This window comes from Hippoglossus hippoglossus, chromosome 4, assembly GCF_009819705.1.
Source record: "Hippoglossus hippoglossus isolate fHipHip1 chromosome 4, fHipHip1.pri, whole genome shotgun sequence".
NCBI lineage: Eukaryota > Metazoa > Chordata > Actinopteri > Pleuronectiformes > Pleuronectidae > Hippoglossus > Hippoglossus hippoglossus.
This window is the reverse complement of record NC_047154.1, coordinates 14,070,609-14,088,826: the sequence shown is the minus strand read 5'-3', so window position 1 is coordinate 14,088,826 and position 18,218 is coordinate 14,070,609. Positions and strand designations below refer to the sequence as shown.

The window sequence follows — 18,218 nt, the reverse complement described above, 5'->3', positions numbered from 1 at the left end:
AAGCACCTTAGCATAGCGGTGGCTATTCTTTTGGAAGCCCAGTTAAAATGGTGTAAGTAGGAGTGCATAGACAGAAAAGCATGGGAGAGAATAATAGCCGGATTTTGACCTCTGCTCCGTCTCAATTGTTGAGCAGACACTGGATTTATATTACATTACACTGCAGAGGAGCGGGGCCAGTGCATCAGCGAATATTCTGACTTTCTGAAGTGAATTAGGTCGAACCAAAAGTGCACGCACAGTTGTTTTGCTCCGCTTGTCATGTTCTTCCCCACTCTCCCTATTTTCCCGAAATCAGATTTGTGTGGGTTCTTTTGTGAGTCAAGGTTGGTCAGTGAAGAATAGGCTGGTAATAAAGTCCTGGCCGAACCAAATGTAATATGGAATTCCATGAAAACACAAAAGATTAACAACAGCCACAAATTAAGGCGCAATACATTTTATGTTGTTCTGTTGCATGTTGTTGGTTATTTATTGCCGGTGAGGTCATGTCTAAAGCGCCAGCAAGTAGTGTCTGAATGTTATCTTTGTCGTGCATTGGCTTTGCAGTGGCTATAGGGGGGAAGCTATAGGTAAAGCCATTCACGGTGAATAGACGATACCAGCCCTATTGTTCTGCACTTAGCTCACAAAACAGTTCGGTCTGTGCCTCTTTTCATATAGGATGGCAACACAGGCTGCAGAACTCAGCCAAACCAGACTAGGTTGTGGACACTATCACTGAACAAGAGGTGGTTTTGTTAACGGTGACGGACATTTGTAAACATCACATTTCTAATTCAACTGTGTGTAAAGTGAGTGTGTATTGATCTCTTATGTCTGGATGTTTTTATTTGACAGGAAAGACAAGGAGCAGAAAGGAGAACAGGCTTCGGAGGAGCAGCAGTCAGCTCTCTATACCAGGAAGAGATGATCAGGTATTTATCTCACACACACACACTCACACATATTCAAACAGAGTTGTGGCTCAGGGGATAGAAATGTACTTTATACAAATAGAGACCATTTACACATACATCAGAAATGGTTGTTTACGTTGATTAAACAGTGAATGACAGTAGTGTATTTATGAGTTTCACAGACACACATTGAGTGTTTTACTCTGTACCAAATAACACACACTCTTTGTTCAGTTCAGTGATTTCAGGTTGTGTTTTCGGATCCCAAAGAATCTAAGAGTCTTGCCCAGATCTCAAGGACTCTTGAACAGACTCAGCTGTTTCCTCCGGTTGTGAATCACGTACTAATTTAATAGATAGGTAAACCCAGTCAGAGTCTGGCATTGTTAACCTATGGTCTCCATGCCGTGTTTGATTATATTCAACAGACCGTAACTTCAGTCAGAGTCCGCAGACGTCATACAGTTCTGATTTTATGTTAATGAAATATATTCTCCATTTACTCCTGCCTGGCAGAGTTACTCAAGCTGAAAAACCTCATCTTCATTTCAATGAAAAGAGCTCTTTTGGAGATGAAAATGAGATGTGTGAATCCTGCAGGTTTTCCTCCTAAATGGCTGTATGTGATTAGTATGCACAGTCTTGGGAAGAGGCAGCCAGAGTCTCCCCTTTTTAATTACGTTGCGATTCGGGGGGTGGTCCGGGGGGTGGGTGATGAAGACAGGCGGTGTACAGCGGAGGGATGCGAGTACAGCAGGTTTTCCCAGAACGGTGCTCCCCGCAGTGATATCCAGTTGCAGCTATGCCCTGAGGGACACCGGGAAGGAGGAAGTCATTAGCATGGCATGTACACGCACCTATGCACGTGTGCACACATAAACATACACTTGCCTCTATACGTCGACTCAATCGCATCCAAATCCATGCACAGCCTCCTGGAACTGTCACACTCACTGCTCTGCTGCATTTCAATTTCCTCTTCCTCATATATACACACATAACCACACACACACAGACCCACTCCATATTAAACAGCTAAGCACCTGTTAACCAGACACAAAGTTAATTGCATTGCTCAGTGCTCATCTAGATCTCAGAATGTGTTTGTATGGGGGCGAGTATATCGACAAAGCCTGGATTGATTATCTATATCCCTGGGCTACGGAGCTGATCAGTGTGTGATTGAGGAGGATTTGAATGCTACATTTGTAATTCTCTCACCCAACTAGTTAACGGATACTGATAAACACTGGAGGTGTTGCTGTGTGTTCGCTGTGCTGGAAGCCAGTGGCTGAGTTATGTGACTTTTCATTGTTCCTCGTACCTACATGGACCTCAGCCATGTTGAGAGTGTAGACCAGGGTCCTATAGGAGATGTGATGACTGATTGTGTGGGCTCGCGTGTGTGTGTGTGTGTGATGGATGGTGTGGCCGTGGTGTTGATCAGTGAAGCTCAGCCCAGGTAGATGAGTGTTCTCCACTACTGTGGCCAATTTAGCCTGATGGATGAAGGACATATCTGCCAGTACACCAGACTGGAAACACACACGAGAGCACAATACACACACACACACACACACACACACACACACACACACACACAGACGCACAAACAAAACCCTAGGTTCCCCAGCTGTTGTGAAGACAGAGTAGCCTGGGACCTTCCCAGCATGCACTGCGGCACTGTGGATGTCGCGTCATTTATAGCACTCGCATTAACCATTTGTGTGTGTGTGTGTTTGGCCACAGGTGTGTACATTCATATGTGAGCTTATTTTGGTGATTGCGTTTATTTATATAACCTTACATTGCATACTTAGCTGTGTGTGTGTGTGTGTGTGTGTGTGTGTGTGCTTCTTATGCGTGAGCATGTGTGGCATGCCCGTCAGGTCAGCCCCGTTTGAACCATTGACGAAAGACTGATGAGCTGGCCTATTGATTAGTTGCCAGGGGAGACGGATGGTGGCCACACATCAGGGACACTTGGGGTCACCGTGGCCATCAGACAAGGATGTGGGTGTGGCCCAACATTGGGGGGGAATCATGAATAAACATAGTGCTGGTAATCAGGAGTATGTAAATGAATGTGCTCATACATAACCAAGCTGTGATAAAAGTGTAATGAGTTATTCATAATTCATCACAGGCTGATGAGGAAACGGCAGCGAGAGAGAGGGAGGAACCAGGCGAGTGAGAGGGAGAGAGCGTGCAGATGAAAAGATGAAGAAAAGGAAGTGCAGAGGTTCATTAAAGAACTTTGTGTCTGTGGTTAGTGTCACTTTTGGCTCTTTAGTCTTCCAGTAAACAATATAATGTGCGGATCGTGGACAGGAGAGGTTCATCTCCCCTGGGTGAAGGTTTTAGTTGTTTGGTTTTGAGTATGGATTCTTATTGTGGAACAGAGAATCTCACTGGGGCTGAGGTTCTCTGAGAAAACTGTTGGTCTCTGTTTTGAACTTGGCCGGAGGTTTTATCATTACTGCCACCAAGGAGCTTGCGTTGTCATCAGCTTTTGTTTGTTTATTTGTTAGTTAGCAGGATTACGCTAAAACTACCCAATGGATTATCACGAAACTTGGTGAAAGGATGTGGTATGGCTCAGGGAAGAAGCCATTAGAGTTTTGTGCAAATCCGGATCAGGGGGCTGATCCAGGAATTTGTTTTCACCCTCTTTAACATTGCGAGAAAGGGCATTTTTGACATTTTCACTGATTTCCTTGTTGGGAATAATTCATGGCTCCTGATTAAGAAAATCGGGCACATTTAGGGGACTGATATCTGGAAGCTTGATTAGATTTAAGGGAACCAGTGGGCCATTCTAGTTTCACTTATTATACCTTTTTTACTTATACGTTTTCTTTCAGCATACAAAGCATACTTCAAGACACGTGCCTCAAGTGTCAGTTAGTTTAACAATGACAGCCATGTTAAGGCCATGTTCTACCCACCAAATTTAACATCCTCTGTGAAAGATGTTGTGCAGCCTCCCATAGTGGCTCCTGTGTGGCGGGAGCCAGGTGTTTGCTGGGGGAATGGTAAGGCCACGGTGAGGCAGAGCTAGCAGGTGTCACAGTCAGGAACAGGGGGATTTGGCCTTGGGGATGACTGACACTGTGTGGGAGTGGTACAGTGGTGGGTATGTGGGATTTCTGTCAAACAATAGAGCACTAAATTCAATTAATCTGAATGGCCGGCATGGTTAAGCGAGAGGGGAAAGGCGTAAAGCTCTAAATGGGATTTCACCCCTTCTCTCCCCCCTCACCCAGCAGTCCTCCACCACCGCCACCACCCCTGCACCCTGCCTCCCACCCGCGCTCAATCCTGTCCCCAATGCCAGGAGGTGATTAGAGACACGGAGATATAATCAGAGTTGGGATGGTGCTGTTGTGAGCGTGTGTCGTATGTCAGTGTTCCCGAGGGATGAGGCACGTGTGGCTGCTGCTTTTGTGTGAATCATGTGTTTTTGTTATCTGTTATGACTTTGTGTTTGATGACTAAACACTGTCGTAACAGGTTTTCGCTTTCCTCCGTGTGCGCACACTTAACAGATGAAGCACGTGAAATTGGTTAAAGATTAGACTCGCGAAAACTGTTAAACTGTGAGCACCTCAAACGAAATTCATTTCACCTCCATTGTATTGTGGCGTGAGACGTGTGATTAAAATATCAGACATATCTCAAAATATAAGTAAAACCAAAGCAATGTCATCCGATTGACTGTATATTTTCCTCTCTCTCTCTCTGTGTTTGCATTTCTGTGTCTCTCTCAGGGAAGAGGACAAGAACATCTTTGACTACTGCAGAGACAACAACATCGACCACATCAGTGAGGCCATCGGCTCCCAGAAAGTGGAGGTCAATGCTAAAGACGAAGAGGTAACTACAGTGTTTAAAGATATAAGTGAAACTGAACTGGTGGCACGGAACAGGACAGGAGTAGAATAAGGGAATCAACCTCTCACCACAGCAATAATGTTCAACAACACATTTAGTTTGCTGAAGTGTCTTTTACAAATACACTGAATCCATCCCAGCTGCATGCTTGCTGTCTGGTGCTCTGACCCCTCATGCACAAGGGCACGAGGGTAAAAATGACCATCATGTAAAATACAGTCACTGGGTCTTGTTTTTTTTGCAGTCATTGCATAATGGTTTCAATGATCTGAGGCCACAAACACATGGGAATCCCTCCCCAGACTGAGGTGTGTAAACTGTATGAACAGCTATTATTACCAGTGCGACGTGTTTGGTGGATTGACCATGAAATCCAGTCATCTGTCCTTGATTCATTATCAGCCAGGACCAAATGGTTGCTCTGTCAGTACAGCCGCTCCTAAGATAAGCAGGCAGGTGGCTGGTGAGTTCCCAGTCAAACACCAGATGGTCGAGGGTCCACAGCAGCAGAAAAACTTCCATCCCTCTTGTAATCCCGTTGTGTGCTCGTCTGCAGTGCTGCTTCCCCAACAGCAGAGGGCAATGGTGAAGCTTCATCATCAGCAAGTGGCCTGATCTGCCTCTGCAACTCAGAGAGATGGACCCAGAGAGCGGCTCCTTCTCAGCGGATATTCAGTGTGTCAGTGACCAAATATCCTCCTGTGTTACATGTTTCTGTTCTTAACTTGCTGTTACTTATGACATATTATAAACATATATTTTGGATAATAAACAGTTATTTGTCTTTACAATTATAATCAAAGAACAATAAAACAACCGTAACAGTAATAGTTTTATTACATGCAGCTATCTAGGATTATCGTTGATCAGCACGATCACCGTCCTAACAGGATACATCCTCCTGTATGATAAAATATTTTGGAAAGTTATTACTTGACAAAAATAAAAGGAAAGGGTCAATGTCAGAGTATTTTTTGTATGTAGTTAATAAGTCATGATCATCTTTGGAAGACCTGACAACCGTACATTGTTTTTGACATAGTTTGACATTAATCAAATTGACACTTTAAATGTTTATTTCTCCAAAAATAGAACATAACAGTGTTGACCTCAAACAAAACCATTTACCATCAAGGCAGGAAAACTTGTTTATAGTTCTGTGTTGGGAGACACTGTCCAGTGTGCACTATATTTACTTTATTTGTCCTTACTGTGTCTTTTTGAATACTTAAACCATGGTTGTTCTTTTAAAGCCCAGACAGTCTAATAATCATTGTGCTCATTACTACTTATATGAATGTGTTGGGTTTTTTTCAGCATACAAATCATGCACTAAGATATGTGCCTCAAGTGTCGGTGTAGTTTACCTGATGTTTAGACAAAGAAGCCCAAAGAGGCAACTGTCATATTTATGATGGTAAATTCAGAATCATCCACTATCGATTTAAATAGAAAGGTGCTATACCAATGCAATTTGAGCATTGTATCATATTGCATCTTTTTCAGATAAGGAACGCACTTGTATACCTTTTGCATACTTGCCTCTTAGGTATACTGAGTCAAACATGCAAAACTGCAAGTGTGTATATTGGGAAGAGAGAAAGAGAATGAGATAGAAGAGACAGATGAAGTGAAAGTAGCAGTGAGAATTTATTTACACACTTTATATACATACTGCAGGGTGAATGTATTGTCCATCTCTGTATCTATGTTGAAGATGTCTTACCATTGTCAGTTTCTCTGTACAGCAGAGCTTCTGTCGTCCGCAGTGAGAAAGAGTTTGCCAACCTCAGCCGATCACAGAGATTGGGGACTTCTCTCCTCCCACTGTAGAGTAGAGTGAGTTCAACATTTGTAATGTCAGGTTTTACCTTCCTGCTATTTCAGCTCTGATCAGAAAAGACCATTCTTAATCTTCCTCTAAGTATAAAGGTCCAAACTCTGAATCTGTCAATGTGTTTTCGCAGTGTTTTCTTGAATGCTGCTCTTTTTTTTGCCTTTATTTGAAGCCATTTTTCAACTGCGAAGAGGCAGACAGGAAACAAGGGGAGAGAGAGAGAGAGAGAATGGGTCTCACATGCAGCAAAGGTCCACATCCAGATTAAAACCATGGACACTGCAGTTATGCGGTGTTCACGATAACTGTGTGGTCACCTGAACAGTCCACATTTATACTGTTTGACACATTCAGACTGTTTTTAATCACTGAAACCCCCCAAAGCTCATGTAATAGTGAGCTAGTGCAGTTCCCTGTAGTAAATTCTGGTCTTTAGTGAAAATGGAACCAGCAGTCAACAGCAGCACACCTGTAAGAGGGCAGGAACGAGAGAGAGAGAGAGAGAGAGGAAGAGAGAGGAAGAGAGAGGAAGAGAGACACACCAACTTATTGGTATTCTGGCCTGGCTCATAAGTATCCATTTTACCATGTAGCCGGGGTGATCAATATGATTTAAGCAACAGAATTGGACTCGGCAAGTTTGCTTTACCTAATTGGCCTCACTGAAAAATGAGCTTGCATGGTTTTATTAGAACAAGGATCTTGAACCTTAGGAGAGAATGATGTATACGTGTGTGTCTCCTTGTACTTCCATCTTTGAGTTATATACCTTATTCAGACAGAGGATATCAAGACTTGGTTGTAGGTATATGGTTTAAATTGGGTTTGGGTTAGTCATTTAGTTGTGATGGTAAGGGGGCTAAGGAATGAATTATCTCAATGAGTTTCCTCACTAAGATAAATAACAGTACTGTGTGTGTGTGTGTGTGTGTGTGTGTGTGTGTGTGTGTGTGTGTGTGTGTGTGTGTGTGTGTGTGTGTGTGTGTGTGTGTGTGTGTGTGTGTGTGTGTGTGTGTGTGTGTTGCATACATTGAATTTCATGAAATAAAGCTGATTTAAAGACTCCAGTGCTGTTAAATGTTTGGTCATACTTTGAAAGGTTTGCTCAGGGCAACGTTTTACAATATCTTCGTAATCTCATGGTTTGCACTTGTGTGTTTTGCGTTCACAGGGTCGGGCTCTCCTGCACTGGGCCTGTGACAGAGGACACAAGGAGCTGGTGTCTGTATTACTGCAGCACAAAGCAGACATCAACAGTCAGGTGAGTCTGTCCGTCTCTGCATTTTGACATGAAATGTTCTTCATAGAGTGGTGGCTCTGGCGTGATAGTTTGATTTCTGTAAGTCAGTGCCAGTGTTGTGCCTAAAAAAAATGATTTATTAGTAGATTTATTAGTAAATTAACACGTAGACTCAAAATGAGTCCCTCCTTTTTGGAAAGCTACAGCTGCAAGAAGTATTTAGCTCTTCCAAAACATCAGTGAAAGAAACCCTCTACGGGTGGATCGAGCAAATATCCCAGAACTGGAGTATCTTTTCAGGTCTGTGTGTTTTTTAGAATAGCCCCCTTTACAATACACAGTTTGAGAACTGGACTTAGTGATGGAAGAGCCCCAACTTTTAAACACACTTCATTTGCTGTTGCAAGTGCATTCATGTAAAACACAGATTCACACTGTAGAAATGGTTTGAACTTTCTCTTTCAAACAGGTATCATGTGTTTGTTGAGGTGTATTTGCTGGATTTTGTCTCAGAAGTCACCACAGACTGTGTTTGAGGTTTGTTCCCGTGTGGATGAGCAGGTATCAGTGTGTGTAATAGATGTAGATGAGAGGAAAGTGTCAGGAGTCTTATAATTCCTATAACACCGCTCAGCACACGTGTAAAACCCAAAGCAAAAAGAGTGACATCTTCAGCACCCCCACTGCCCTCCTCTCCTCTCTCCATCCTCTCCCACCCTCGCAGAAGGTCACCTTTAATTCACTTTGTGCCACAGACAAATCCCCCAGGGCTTTAACAGACACAGTTAGCTGGTAGCTAGCCTGCTGTTTAGCCTTCCCAAGGTTTAGCTGCATCCAGGAGGCTTTAGCTTTGGCTGTAAGCTGGCTCAGCTGCACATCGGAGAAATTACTCCTCTTCCCTGCCCAGCGGCACGACATAGTGCAGTTCACCGGGCTGCACGCTGAGGCTTTAACTGTGAGGCACAATCAATTGGAAGTAATCAGGCAAATTGTTTTACGTTGCACAACCCACATAATCAGGACATTTCACAAATGACTTTCTCTTTTGTGGTCATGCTCCAGACCCCTTTTGTTTTGAATGCAGCGGGGAGGGGATTTGTGGTGGAATGGTTCATAAAGGACTTAACAGTGGGATAACTCCGAAAACACTTCGCTGATGATTTAGAGCCATATCAAGATGACAGAGGAGGAGGGTTGATGTATAGCGAAAGGCTTTTGTCCTTTGGTATGAAGTAGTGTATTTACAGTCACGTGTCTATCATTAAAACATGAATTATGTAAAAATATAAATACCAAAAGTTTTCAGCTGTCAAAGAAGGAAACATCAATCGTTGGTCAGGTTGTGATATTGGATGGCTGGGTTTTCCCCTACTTCATTGTATATCAAAACACAAAGTGTGAAAGTGATCCAATGTTCTTTTTTCCTTTTATATCATTTGTAGAGGAATAAACTAGGAGAGGACGACAGTAATGTAGAGTTTTATGAAAAATCCGGATAAAAAATGGGCCTTTTTTTTTTTAGCAAATATGTGTATATGAGTTTCTGGAGTTACGATATAGCCAGTCAGAGTCCGACGTCGCTTGAATTCATGCCTTCAGGCCATCAGGACCTCTGCACCTGTCTGCCTCGCAGGTGTCTGAGGGAGCCGGGCCGGGGACGAGACTGAATATTAAAGGAACTGGACCTGTGCAGCCGTGGTTGCAGATTTATGAGGTGGCACTGAGGTGGCTGAGAGAAAAATATAGTCAGCTAAATCATATCACTCTGTCGCAATGCCAAATTATCTCACTATGAAAAGCTTACAAAACGATATGCGTCTCATTAGAACCTGCTCGGACATCCTTTTGTGTGAGAGTCCGACAGAAAAGGAGGGAAAGAAAGAAAAGGACCAACTTTTTTGTATTGGAGAACAATATAAAAAAAAATTATGGATAGTTTTATGCTTCTGTCCTTTTTGTCCAAAGCCTCTGTCACATGAAACAAAGAGTCTCTGAGGTTGTGTGTGTTCATGAGAGGAATAGAGGAATGTTTGGGTTCTTTGCAGGCTATTAGAGCGACCAGTAATCTCTCTTGACCTCTACCAACTGCCGAGCAACCAGTAAATAAAGATCAAACATGATTTATGCTTAATTTGTTGATTAAAAAGGGGAGGGGGACTCCACAGTTATGACAAAAAGTATTATTATTTGCTTGGCAGAGGAGGGAAATCGTTTGAAATTAATCAACTGATTGTTTTAGTGAATTGTTCCCAAACCCTGGTAACCTGCATTAAAGGCTCGTTTGATAGTTAATCCTGGATCAAGGCGGGCTGGGACTATAATAGGTAGCTGTCTGTGTGTTTGAATACGCAGATCACAGCTCTACCACCTGCCAACTGTAGATCCAGCCCTGGTGTCCATACTGTACCCCCCCAACCCACCTCCCGTCTCCCACTGTATCACCGCTCCCTCAGCTGATTCTCTCAGAGAAACTGGGGCAGACAACAATGACTGGGAAACATGACAATAAGACCTGGTTTAATGTAATAATGGAAATTAAGGCTGAAACCCTGGACTTATGTTCTGCGTTCTAGAATGTATTTAAGAGCATTATTGAGAAATGAGCTTAAGTTAAGGACATTCCTTCATATCACGACTGCAGTGAATAGACAACCGAATATTAATAGTACAATTTGTTTAAACAGAAGAAGTGTCAAAAAAGGGCTTTGTATTAAAAGTCACTACTTTCAAGACCAAAATATGTTTTACGATTAGCAAAAGCTGACATTAAGTTCTTGGTCAGATTCTTTGACTAATTTACTTTTGGACTAATCAAATTCGTTCTGATATATTACTTCACTGTTGGCATAACAATCTCACATTCAGAAGCCATTCAGCTTTTCATCAAATCACATTATCTTCTTCATTAACTTTAAAATGCCCAGTTGCCAATGCAATATTTTATGGTAAAATGACATTTTCTCTTCAAAGAATGAACCTAAATTAACTTTGCTAATTAAGTTTTAAACTTTTAAAAACAAAGTTCTTCAGTAGTTGCCTGGTGTTAAGATAATATTAAACACTGAATGGATAATCATTGCACAAAAACTACAGACTTTACTTTCTCTACTGTTCACCGAAGCAAAAACATTGTTTTAAGAAAGGCCACCGAGAAATATCTGAAGAATTTGGTAATTTGTGGTGGTTATTTGTTTTGTTTAGAGGCTGTAGAGTATGTTGTTTCAGTGGTCTAGACGTGTGTTTGTGTGTGTCCGCACTCCCTGTGGTCATTCTCTGTCCAGACGCTGTAATCCCACACCCACAGCTACAATAAGCCTCATCCCACACACACAGACACGCACAACTTTTCCTTTTCACGGCGAAATCCAAAACCCTCCTCTGACACTCCCAACAAGCTCTCAGGTTGCTATGGGGATGCATTGCTTATATATAGGATGTTCCCATATGCGGGAACTGGAGTTGAAAAGACAGGGGCTTTGGTTCAGAGGTGTTTTTCAGACTACAACAAAGGTCAGGAATGGCCCCAGAGTAGATTTGCACAATGTCTGACTTAAAGCGATTAATGCGAGGGTAAGTGACGGAGGCGGGATTAGGCTGACAAAGAGGAAGGACAGGTGAGATGCAGGTTAGCGCAGCTCAAACACAATGGCAGGAAGGAAACATCGTTGAGACTTAAAATTAGAGGAGGTGATAAGAGAAAGAGGCAGTGCGTGTTCGAAACACACGGACCCATCTCACATGCTTTATACTAGACTCATTCCTGCATGTTTTTTTGCTTTTCTATCTGCCTTTCTCTTTCTCCTCTCCTCATCACTCCTCATCCCCTCCCCGCGCGAGCTCCCCTCCACTCCGTCCCTCCCTGCCTCTGCCTCTACTTTGTATTAAAACAACATGATCCATGAGGCGGGGAGGGCAACTCGCAGCACCGCTAATTCTAATTAATCCAGCGTGGTAGCACGGCCGCGGCAGGCCCCAAGCGCTCCCAGTCTATCAGATAGAAATTCATAACTTAATTGAGGTCAGAGCCTCGAGTAGCAGAACAAAAGTCTCCAGCCAGGACCAGCTAGATCAATAGTAATAAATATCTGACTGGGCAGCCTACAATTGGTGGCTAGAGAGCACACAACAAGTCTTTATACACATAGTCTGTATGTGGAGGCTGCAGTGTTTGTCTGGAGAGTCCGTGTGGTATCAACAGTTTGTGTTTGTGTGTATGGCAGATTGTTTTAAAAGGTATATTCTGTGTGTGATGTGGGAGGAGTTGGAAAGATGATTTATCTTTTATATTGGAGCCGAACAGTGAATTCATGACTGCATGTGAAACTGATTCACGACTGATACGCACATGCTGTCACACGTCAGTGATGAACGTGGGAAACATGTGCAATAGAAAGGGATATTTTACATAAATTGGCCGGGCTGATATATCGGCGGATATTAGCTAATTGCAGATATGTCAGTATTGGTCGTGATGGCTGATAACAATGCTGTACAGAATGCCAAACATGTGTTCAAGGTTATTTATGAGCAGCGTCGTCACCAGAAAGCATTGACAAGTTTATTTTTCATGTCTAAAGCATCCCACCCTGTACATATCGTTCTCACTTCTTGTTTACGACTTCTTCAATATCAAAATATTCAAATATCAGCCTCAAAAATCTATTATCAGTCAGGCTCTGTCACCTACAAAGTAAGAATATGGACGTTCTGCATGTCAACTTAATAGAAAAACCACACAAAGTCAGACTCTCTTGTAATTATGAACCCTGCAATTTACAACCAGCTAAAAGCTACAGGAAAAACGATATATTTTTTTTACATGTTCTTAGATAAGGTTTTTATGCATGAGCCAAATCCTCGGCTCACAAATCAAGTAGCATGTCAAAGAAAATATTCCATTATAATCAGATTGAACGAATTGAAGCATTAGCATCTGTTCATGCACCTTCGTCATGAAACAGAATATTAAACTGGTATCAATATTTATTGAATTTCACTTTAACATTCAGCAAAAATTAAATAATACCCTCTACTTTTTTGTGGATACTATGCAGCTATTGAAGCCACTTTGGAGCTTATTCCAGTGTAGCAAACAAAGAGCCCCGAACCCTCTCATCTGTGTCCTCTACTGTGGTGTCAACTACTTGTGTGATCACAGTGGTAAACACACGCACATGCACATACACACACAGACACACGCGCCCACACACGCACATGCACACACTCCATGGTGGCTGATTGAAATTCTATGGTGGAGGCATTATTACACGTTTGTATCCCTCCCCTTTCCCAGCAATGCCTCCTATAACTAATGGCTCAGTCAGCCCAGTCATAACAAATATTCAGCAAGATTTGTCATAATTGTGCGTGTGTGTGCGTGTGTGCGCCCGCGCTTGTGTGTGTTATTGTGTAACCCATACCTAGAATATATAGGGTCTTGAAGAAAGAAAATGGAGCAAGCTGGGTAAGTGGAGAAGTGAGGAGAAGGAATAAACCGTGAATTCAAAGAATAAAATACGATGGAGGGAGAAATAGAGTAAAGTAAACAATACTAGTAAAGTTGCATGATTTGTCAAAATACAATGTGTAGTCAAGACGGTGATTACTGTCAGTTTAAAAAAAATAATAATAATTATACCGTGTCCTTGTCATTTAATATAACTTTTGCATCCGTGTGGTGAAAAACCTTTTATTTGTCAGGAATCTGATTCACCGGTTACACTCCCGTCTGTTTATTTTCTATATTCCTGGTTTATAAATAGATTTGGTATAAATTCTACAGCAGAAATTCTTTCACAATATAAATTGACACCAGTAATATGGCCAATTTTATCCGTATATCCTTGTGACAACAAAAGTATTATTTGTTGCTCCTGCATTCAAATAACACAGTTACCATGTGGGCATCTGTTAATGTAGAGGAGTGTGATGTTTCTTAGGACATTTTGTGATATCATATTTCTTTTTATGATTACCACTTGTAAATGCATAATCTGTAACAGGTATTTTAAAGTTTTTTTGTAAAAAAAAAAGATTTTAAAGCAAATAGGAACCTAAAGTAGGGCCTGCAGCTAACCATATCAATCTGTCTGCTGTTTATTTTAAGTTATTAGTTGTGTCCATGAGATTTCTTATGATAATTCTCATTCCAGAGTCCAAGGAGACGTCTTTAAATGTCGTGCAGTCCGACCAAAAGTCCAGAAAATAAAAAATATTCACTTTACAATGTTATAAAATACAGAAACGCACCAAGTCGTCTTATTGGAGAAGCTGAAACAAGCAAATATTTGGCTCACATGATTGATCAATAACCGAAAGAGATGCCCATTAATTTTCTGCTAATCGATCAGAATTGAAGCGATAAGTCGATTAATCAGAAAACACCAAGTGAGGTATAACACACACACACACATAAAATCCACCGTAGCCACCGCACACAGCACTTGATGCTTTATAAGCCACACTGTGAGCCGCTCTTATGGGATTCATATTTAGTACTTGCTGCACATTAGCTGGACTCGTTGAAATGAGAGCTGTTGCCGTGCTGTGTTAAAAGGGCCTATCCGACACACACACAGTTATGAATCCATAATATGAGCACTCAAAAAAGAGCCAGCAACTTGACAGTAATAGTGCAGCCTAAAGAGCCATTCCAGCAGGTAACAGTCCTCTTTGCCATCATCAGCTGTTGTTTCTTTCTTATTGGCCACTCACTGGGCCTTGCCTACACTCAACTATTTGATTTCCATCGTTCTTAACCGTCCACATAAATTGTCAGGAGCATTAAAGCTGTCCTCGACCGCCTCAGACAGAGGGGGGTGGGGAGAGAATAAGAGAGTGAGGGCTGGATACAGACAGTGAGGGGAGGGGACAGGGGTGAGGAGAGAGAATAAACAAAGTAAGTGTTCTGCCTTCCATCAGTCTCCCGCAGTACTCAGCTTTATGAGTCCCTCACTCCAAATGCCTCAGCTGCAGCCCCTGCTGCCTGGCCATTGATTTTCATATTACACTCTTTTATGTATTTATTTATTTCATATATTTCTTTTTAAACATCATCGATGGGCCGCTGGAGGACAGGCGGGGGCCTCTGGTGATGTTAATACTCAGCCCAAACCTTATCCTCCTCCGTGATGGCTTTAATGGAGGCTAAGGTGTCCCACGGGAACAAGCAAGCCAGGCGACATGGGGAAGGGAGGGAAGGGTGGAAGGACGGCGGATATGCATGAAATGCATGAATCGAAAAGGGTAACAGGGTTAGAGATGCAGATTTTGAGAAAAAGGAAATCTAAGAGAGAAAAACAAGAGGATTTATTAGTTTTGTGTGACAGAGAAAGTGAAGAAAGTCTTAATATTGTGTGTAAAGGTGTATTCAGCCCATTAAAGTAGCTTTTGCATTGAGATTGTGCTCAGCTTGATACACTCTTGTTACCCTTTGTGCATGGATGACATCTAAGGTGTACAGCCCCTTTGGGCCTGGCATCCCCCAGGATTCCTGAATGATTTAGGATTTCTCCCCCCAAACCTTGATTTTCCTGATGGCAGGTGGGCGTCTGAGGGGAAAGGGGGATCACCCCGGCACCTGAAGGACGCTCCCAGGAGGTCTGAAGAGCAGTGAGTTTGGCGTCAGGCTAATTTGACCGTGGGTGGCAATGCTCACACGCTGAGTGGCAAGGTTACCTCTCCCTGCTCACAGAGGAGACCCAGATTCAATTAGTGCTGGCCCCAGTCTCTAGATCCTTTTAACAATGGGAGGGGGGCTTCCTAAAGCACACACACACACACACACACACACACACACACACACACACACACACACACACACACACACACACACACACACACACACACACACACAGCAAACATAGGCCAACCTCATGTGCAAGCTCAGCCCTGTCTTACATCTTAGTCTTAAACAAAACGTGTTGGTTTGTGATGGTGCATCACATTACTGGTTAGTATTGTCCAGACCATGTCCTACTACATATTTTTAAATTCAACATTTACTTCATTTCACCAGAATATATTTCAGTGACACTATGCTTTCCAAGATTCTGGTTCCATCCCACATTTATAAATATTGGCATCACAACACTACAGGCTGCTCGTAATGGTAACATTTTTAACTGCAGATATTTCCAGGAAATGTGGAGCAAACTTTACAAAGTGTTAGCTCTTCATGAACTGGTGAATCCAACTTGAAATGTAACACATTGTTCGTCGTATGACACAAAATCCATTAGAGACTTGCTTGAGAAACGTAATCTATCACAATTAGCATGTTTTCAGTTTTTTCTTTTCAAAGTTACAGTGTAGTTTCTTGTTGGTGCGTATAATAAAACTTTGACTTTTGAGAGTGAAAGTCAGAATATTACAGTGTGTGTGACACAGTATTGTGGAAGTTTGGCAGATTTTGCCTGGAAACGGTTCCTGTTCTTTAACCAGCTCAAAATAGTGGATATAATATAGATTGTGACATTTGAATACAGCAAAGTATAAAAATTAAAATTGTCTGTTGCACAGACAAAGAAACCTTCAAACTGTTGTCTGTAAAGTGTGTGAAATTGATAACATAAGGTGTAAAAGTGAAAGACCACCAGTGTGGATCTTGTGAGTTGTGAAGGAAGTCTGGTCTGTGGTGCAGGTGCCACAGTATCTGCTCTGGCCACAGATATGGCACCCGGTGAAAGAAGGGTCTCCTCTCCTCCATCTTGCTCAAATCTGCGCTCTGCTCTGTGATTGATGGCACCTGCTCATCATAATGCTATCCAGTGGAATCTGCATACCAATGATCCCGGTCGCTTATCGATTCACCCCTCATCTTCCCAACACACACCCTTGAGACTGATACATACTCACGCCCGCTCGCTCTCTCTCTCCCCCTCTCCCTCCCCCAACCACTGTCATTATAAAAGTCAGCAGCTGCTGCATGCATTGATCATAAATCATAATTGGTTGTCCATTTTTCCCCACTTGTTTAATGTTGCTGTCAGGGACAGCGGAGGGGGAGAAAAGGGGGGAGGCGAGGAGAGGAGGAGCCATGGAGAGGACAAAAAGCCAAAAGAAAGTTTTGTGAGTCGCAGAAATGTGAGAAATAAAGAGAGAACACAGAGAAAAGGAGAAGTAGAGGAATAAGGTCGTAGAAAGTGAGGGATGGAAAAAGAGAGGAAGTAGTGGTGAAGTAAATGTAACAGCAAAATTGTTTCACGCAGAACTGCTTCCAAGATTTTTTAAGAGGAAGATTAAATCACATCTTTAAACTCCGGAGTCTCCTTGGTGAAGCCACTTTTCTTAGTGGTCATTGGCGGAACTGCAGTTTAAGAAACCTCAGTGTTTAGCTGTGGTTTCCCATTTAGTGAAACTCATCATCCATCCACCCATTATCTATACCTCTTATCCTTTTGAGGGTCATGGAGGGGCCTAAGCCAATCTGTAGCAGCATTTACATGTCATGTTGTGCCTCCGTCGTAATAATACCTATTTTTATTTGTGTACTTTTCAATACAATTAACGTTTTTTTAAATAAACAATATGATATTCACAAAAAATGAGAGAAAAAATACTAATAAAGATACAGATAATAAAATTAATAAACATGATATTTTTATAAATATGTGTCTTAAGAAGAGAGATAAAACATGTAACCGATTCTGCTAGTCTAATCTCTTCTGGCAGATTGTTCCAAAGTGTCGAGACCCAAATAGCAACGGCTCTGTCCTCTTTGGTTTTCCTAGACTTCGGAAGGACTAGCGACGTCTTACCAGAGGATCTCAGACTGCGTCCTGGCTCGTAGGGAGATAAAAGGTCGGAAATATAGGGAGGGGCCAGCCAGTACCTGGCTTTAAATGTAATTAAAAGAATTTAAAAATCAATCCTAAAATAAACAGGCAGCCAGTGAGAGGATCCTAAAACAGGGGTGATGTGGTTACTTTTTTTTTTTTTTTTTTTTCATGCTCGACCAAGGCGCCACCCTTCACCTGAAAGCTACTGACATTTTCTTGTTGTTGTGAATCCGTCTGACCTGGACAATCTCCTGCAGCATTCTTCATGTGTGAAAGGCAAACTCCAGAGGATGTCCATGAACCAGAGTTCATGTCTGACAACAGCTATATAGAGACAAACAGCCATTCACATCTACAGGCAGTTTAGAGTCTGCAATCAACCTAAGCTACATGTCTTTGGACATATGAAGGAAGCTGAAACACTCGGAGAACATGCAACCTCCACAGAGACCGATCCTAGTCGACCTTCAGGGTCCAAACCCTGCGAGGTGACCGTGCTAACCACTGCACCAGAGAAACATTGGAATATTTTCAAATTATCCCTTACATTTAATTACAGCGACATCTTG

The 18,218-nt window shown here is 42.3% G+C and overlaps 1 protein-coding gene across 1 annotated transcript in view; it reads left to right on the top strand.

Annotated features, from left to right (window-relative positions):
* acbd6 (acyl-CoA binding domain containing 6) overlaps window positions 1-18,218 on the top strand; it is a 30,087-nt gene that overhangs the window by 4,108 nt on the left and 7,761 nt on the right. Inside the window, exons 4-6 of the mRNA XM_034584034.1 lie at window positions 841-917; window positions 4,670-4,775; window positions 7,802-7,891. Coding sequence (XP_034439925.1) covers window positions 841-917; window positions 4,670-4,775; window positions 7,802-7,891 — 273 coding nt within the window. The remainder of the gene's footprint in view (window positions 1-840; window positions 918-4,669; window positions 4,776-7,801; window positions 7,892-18,218) is intronic.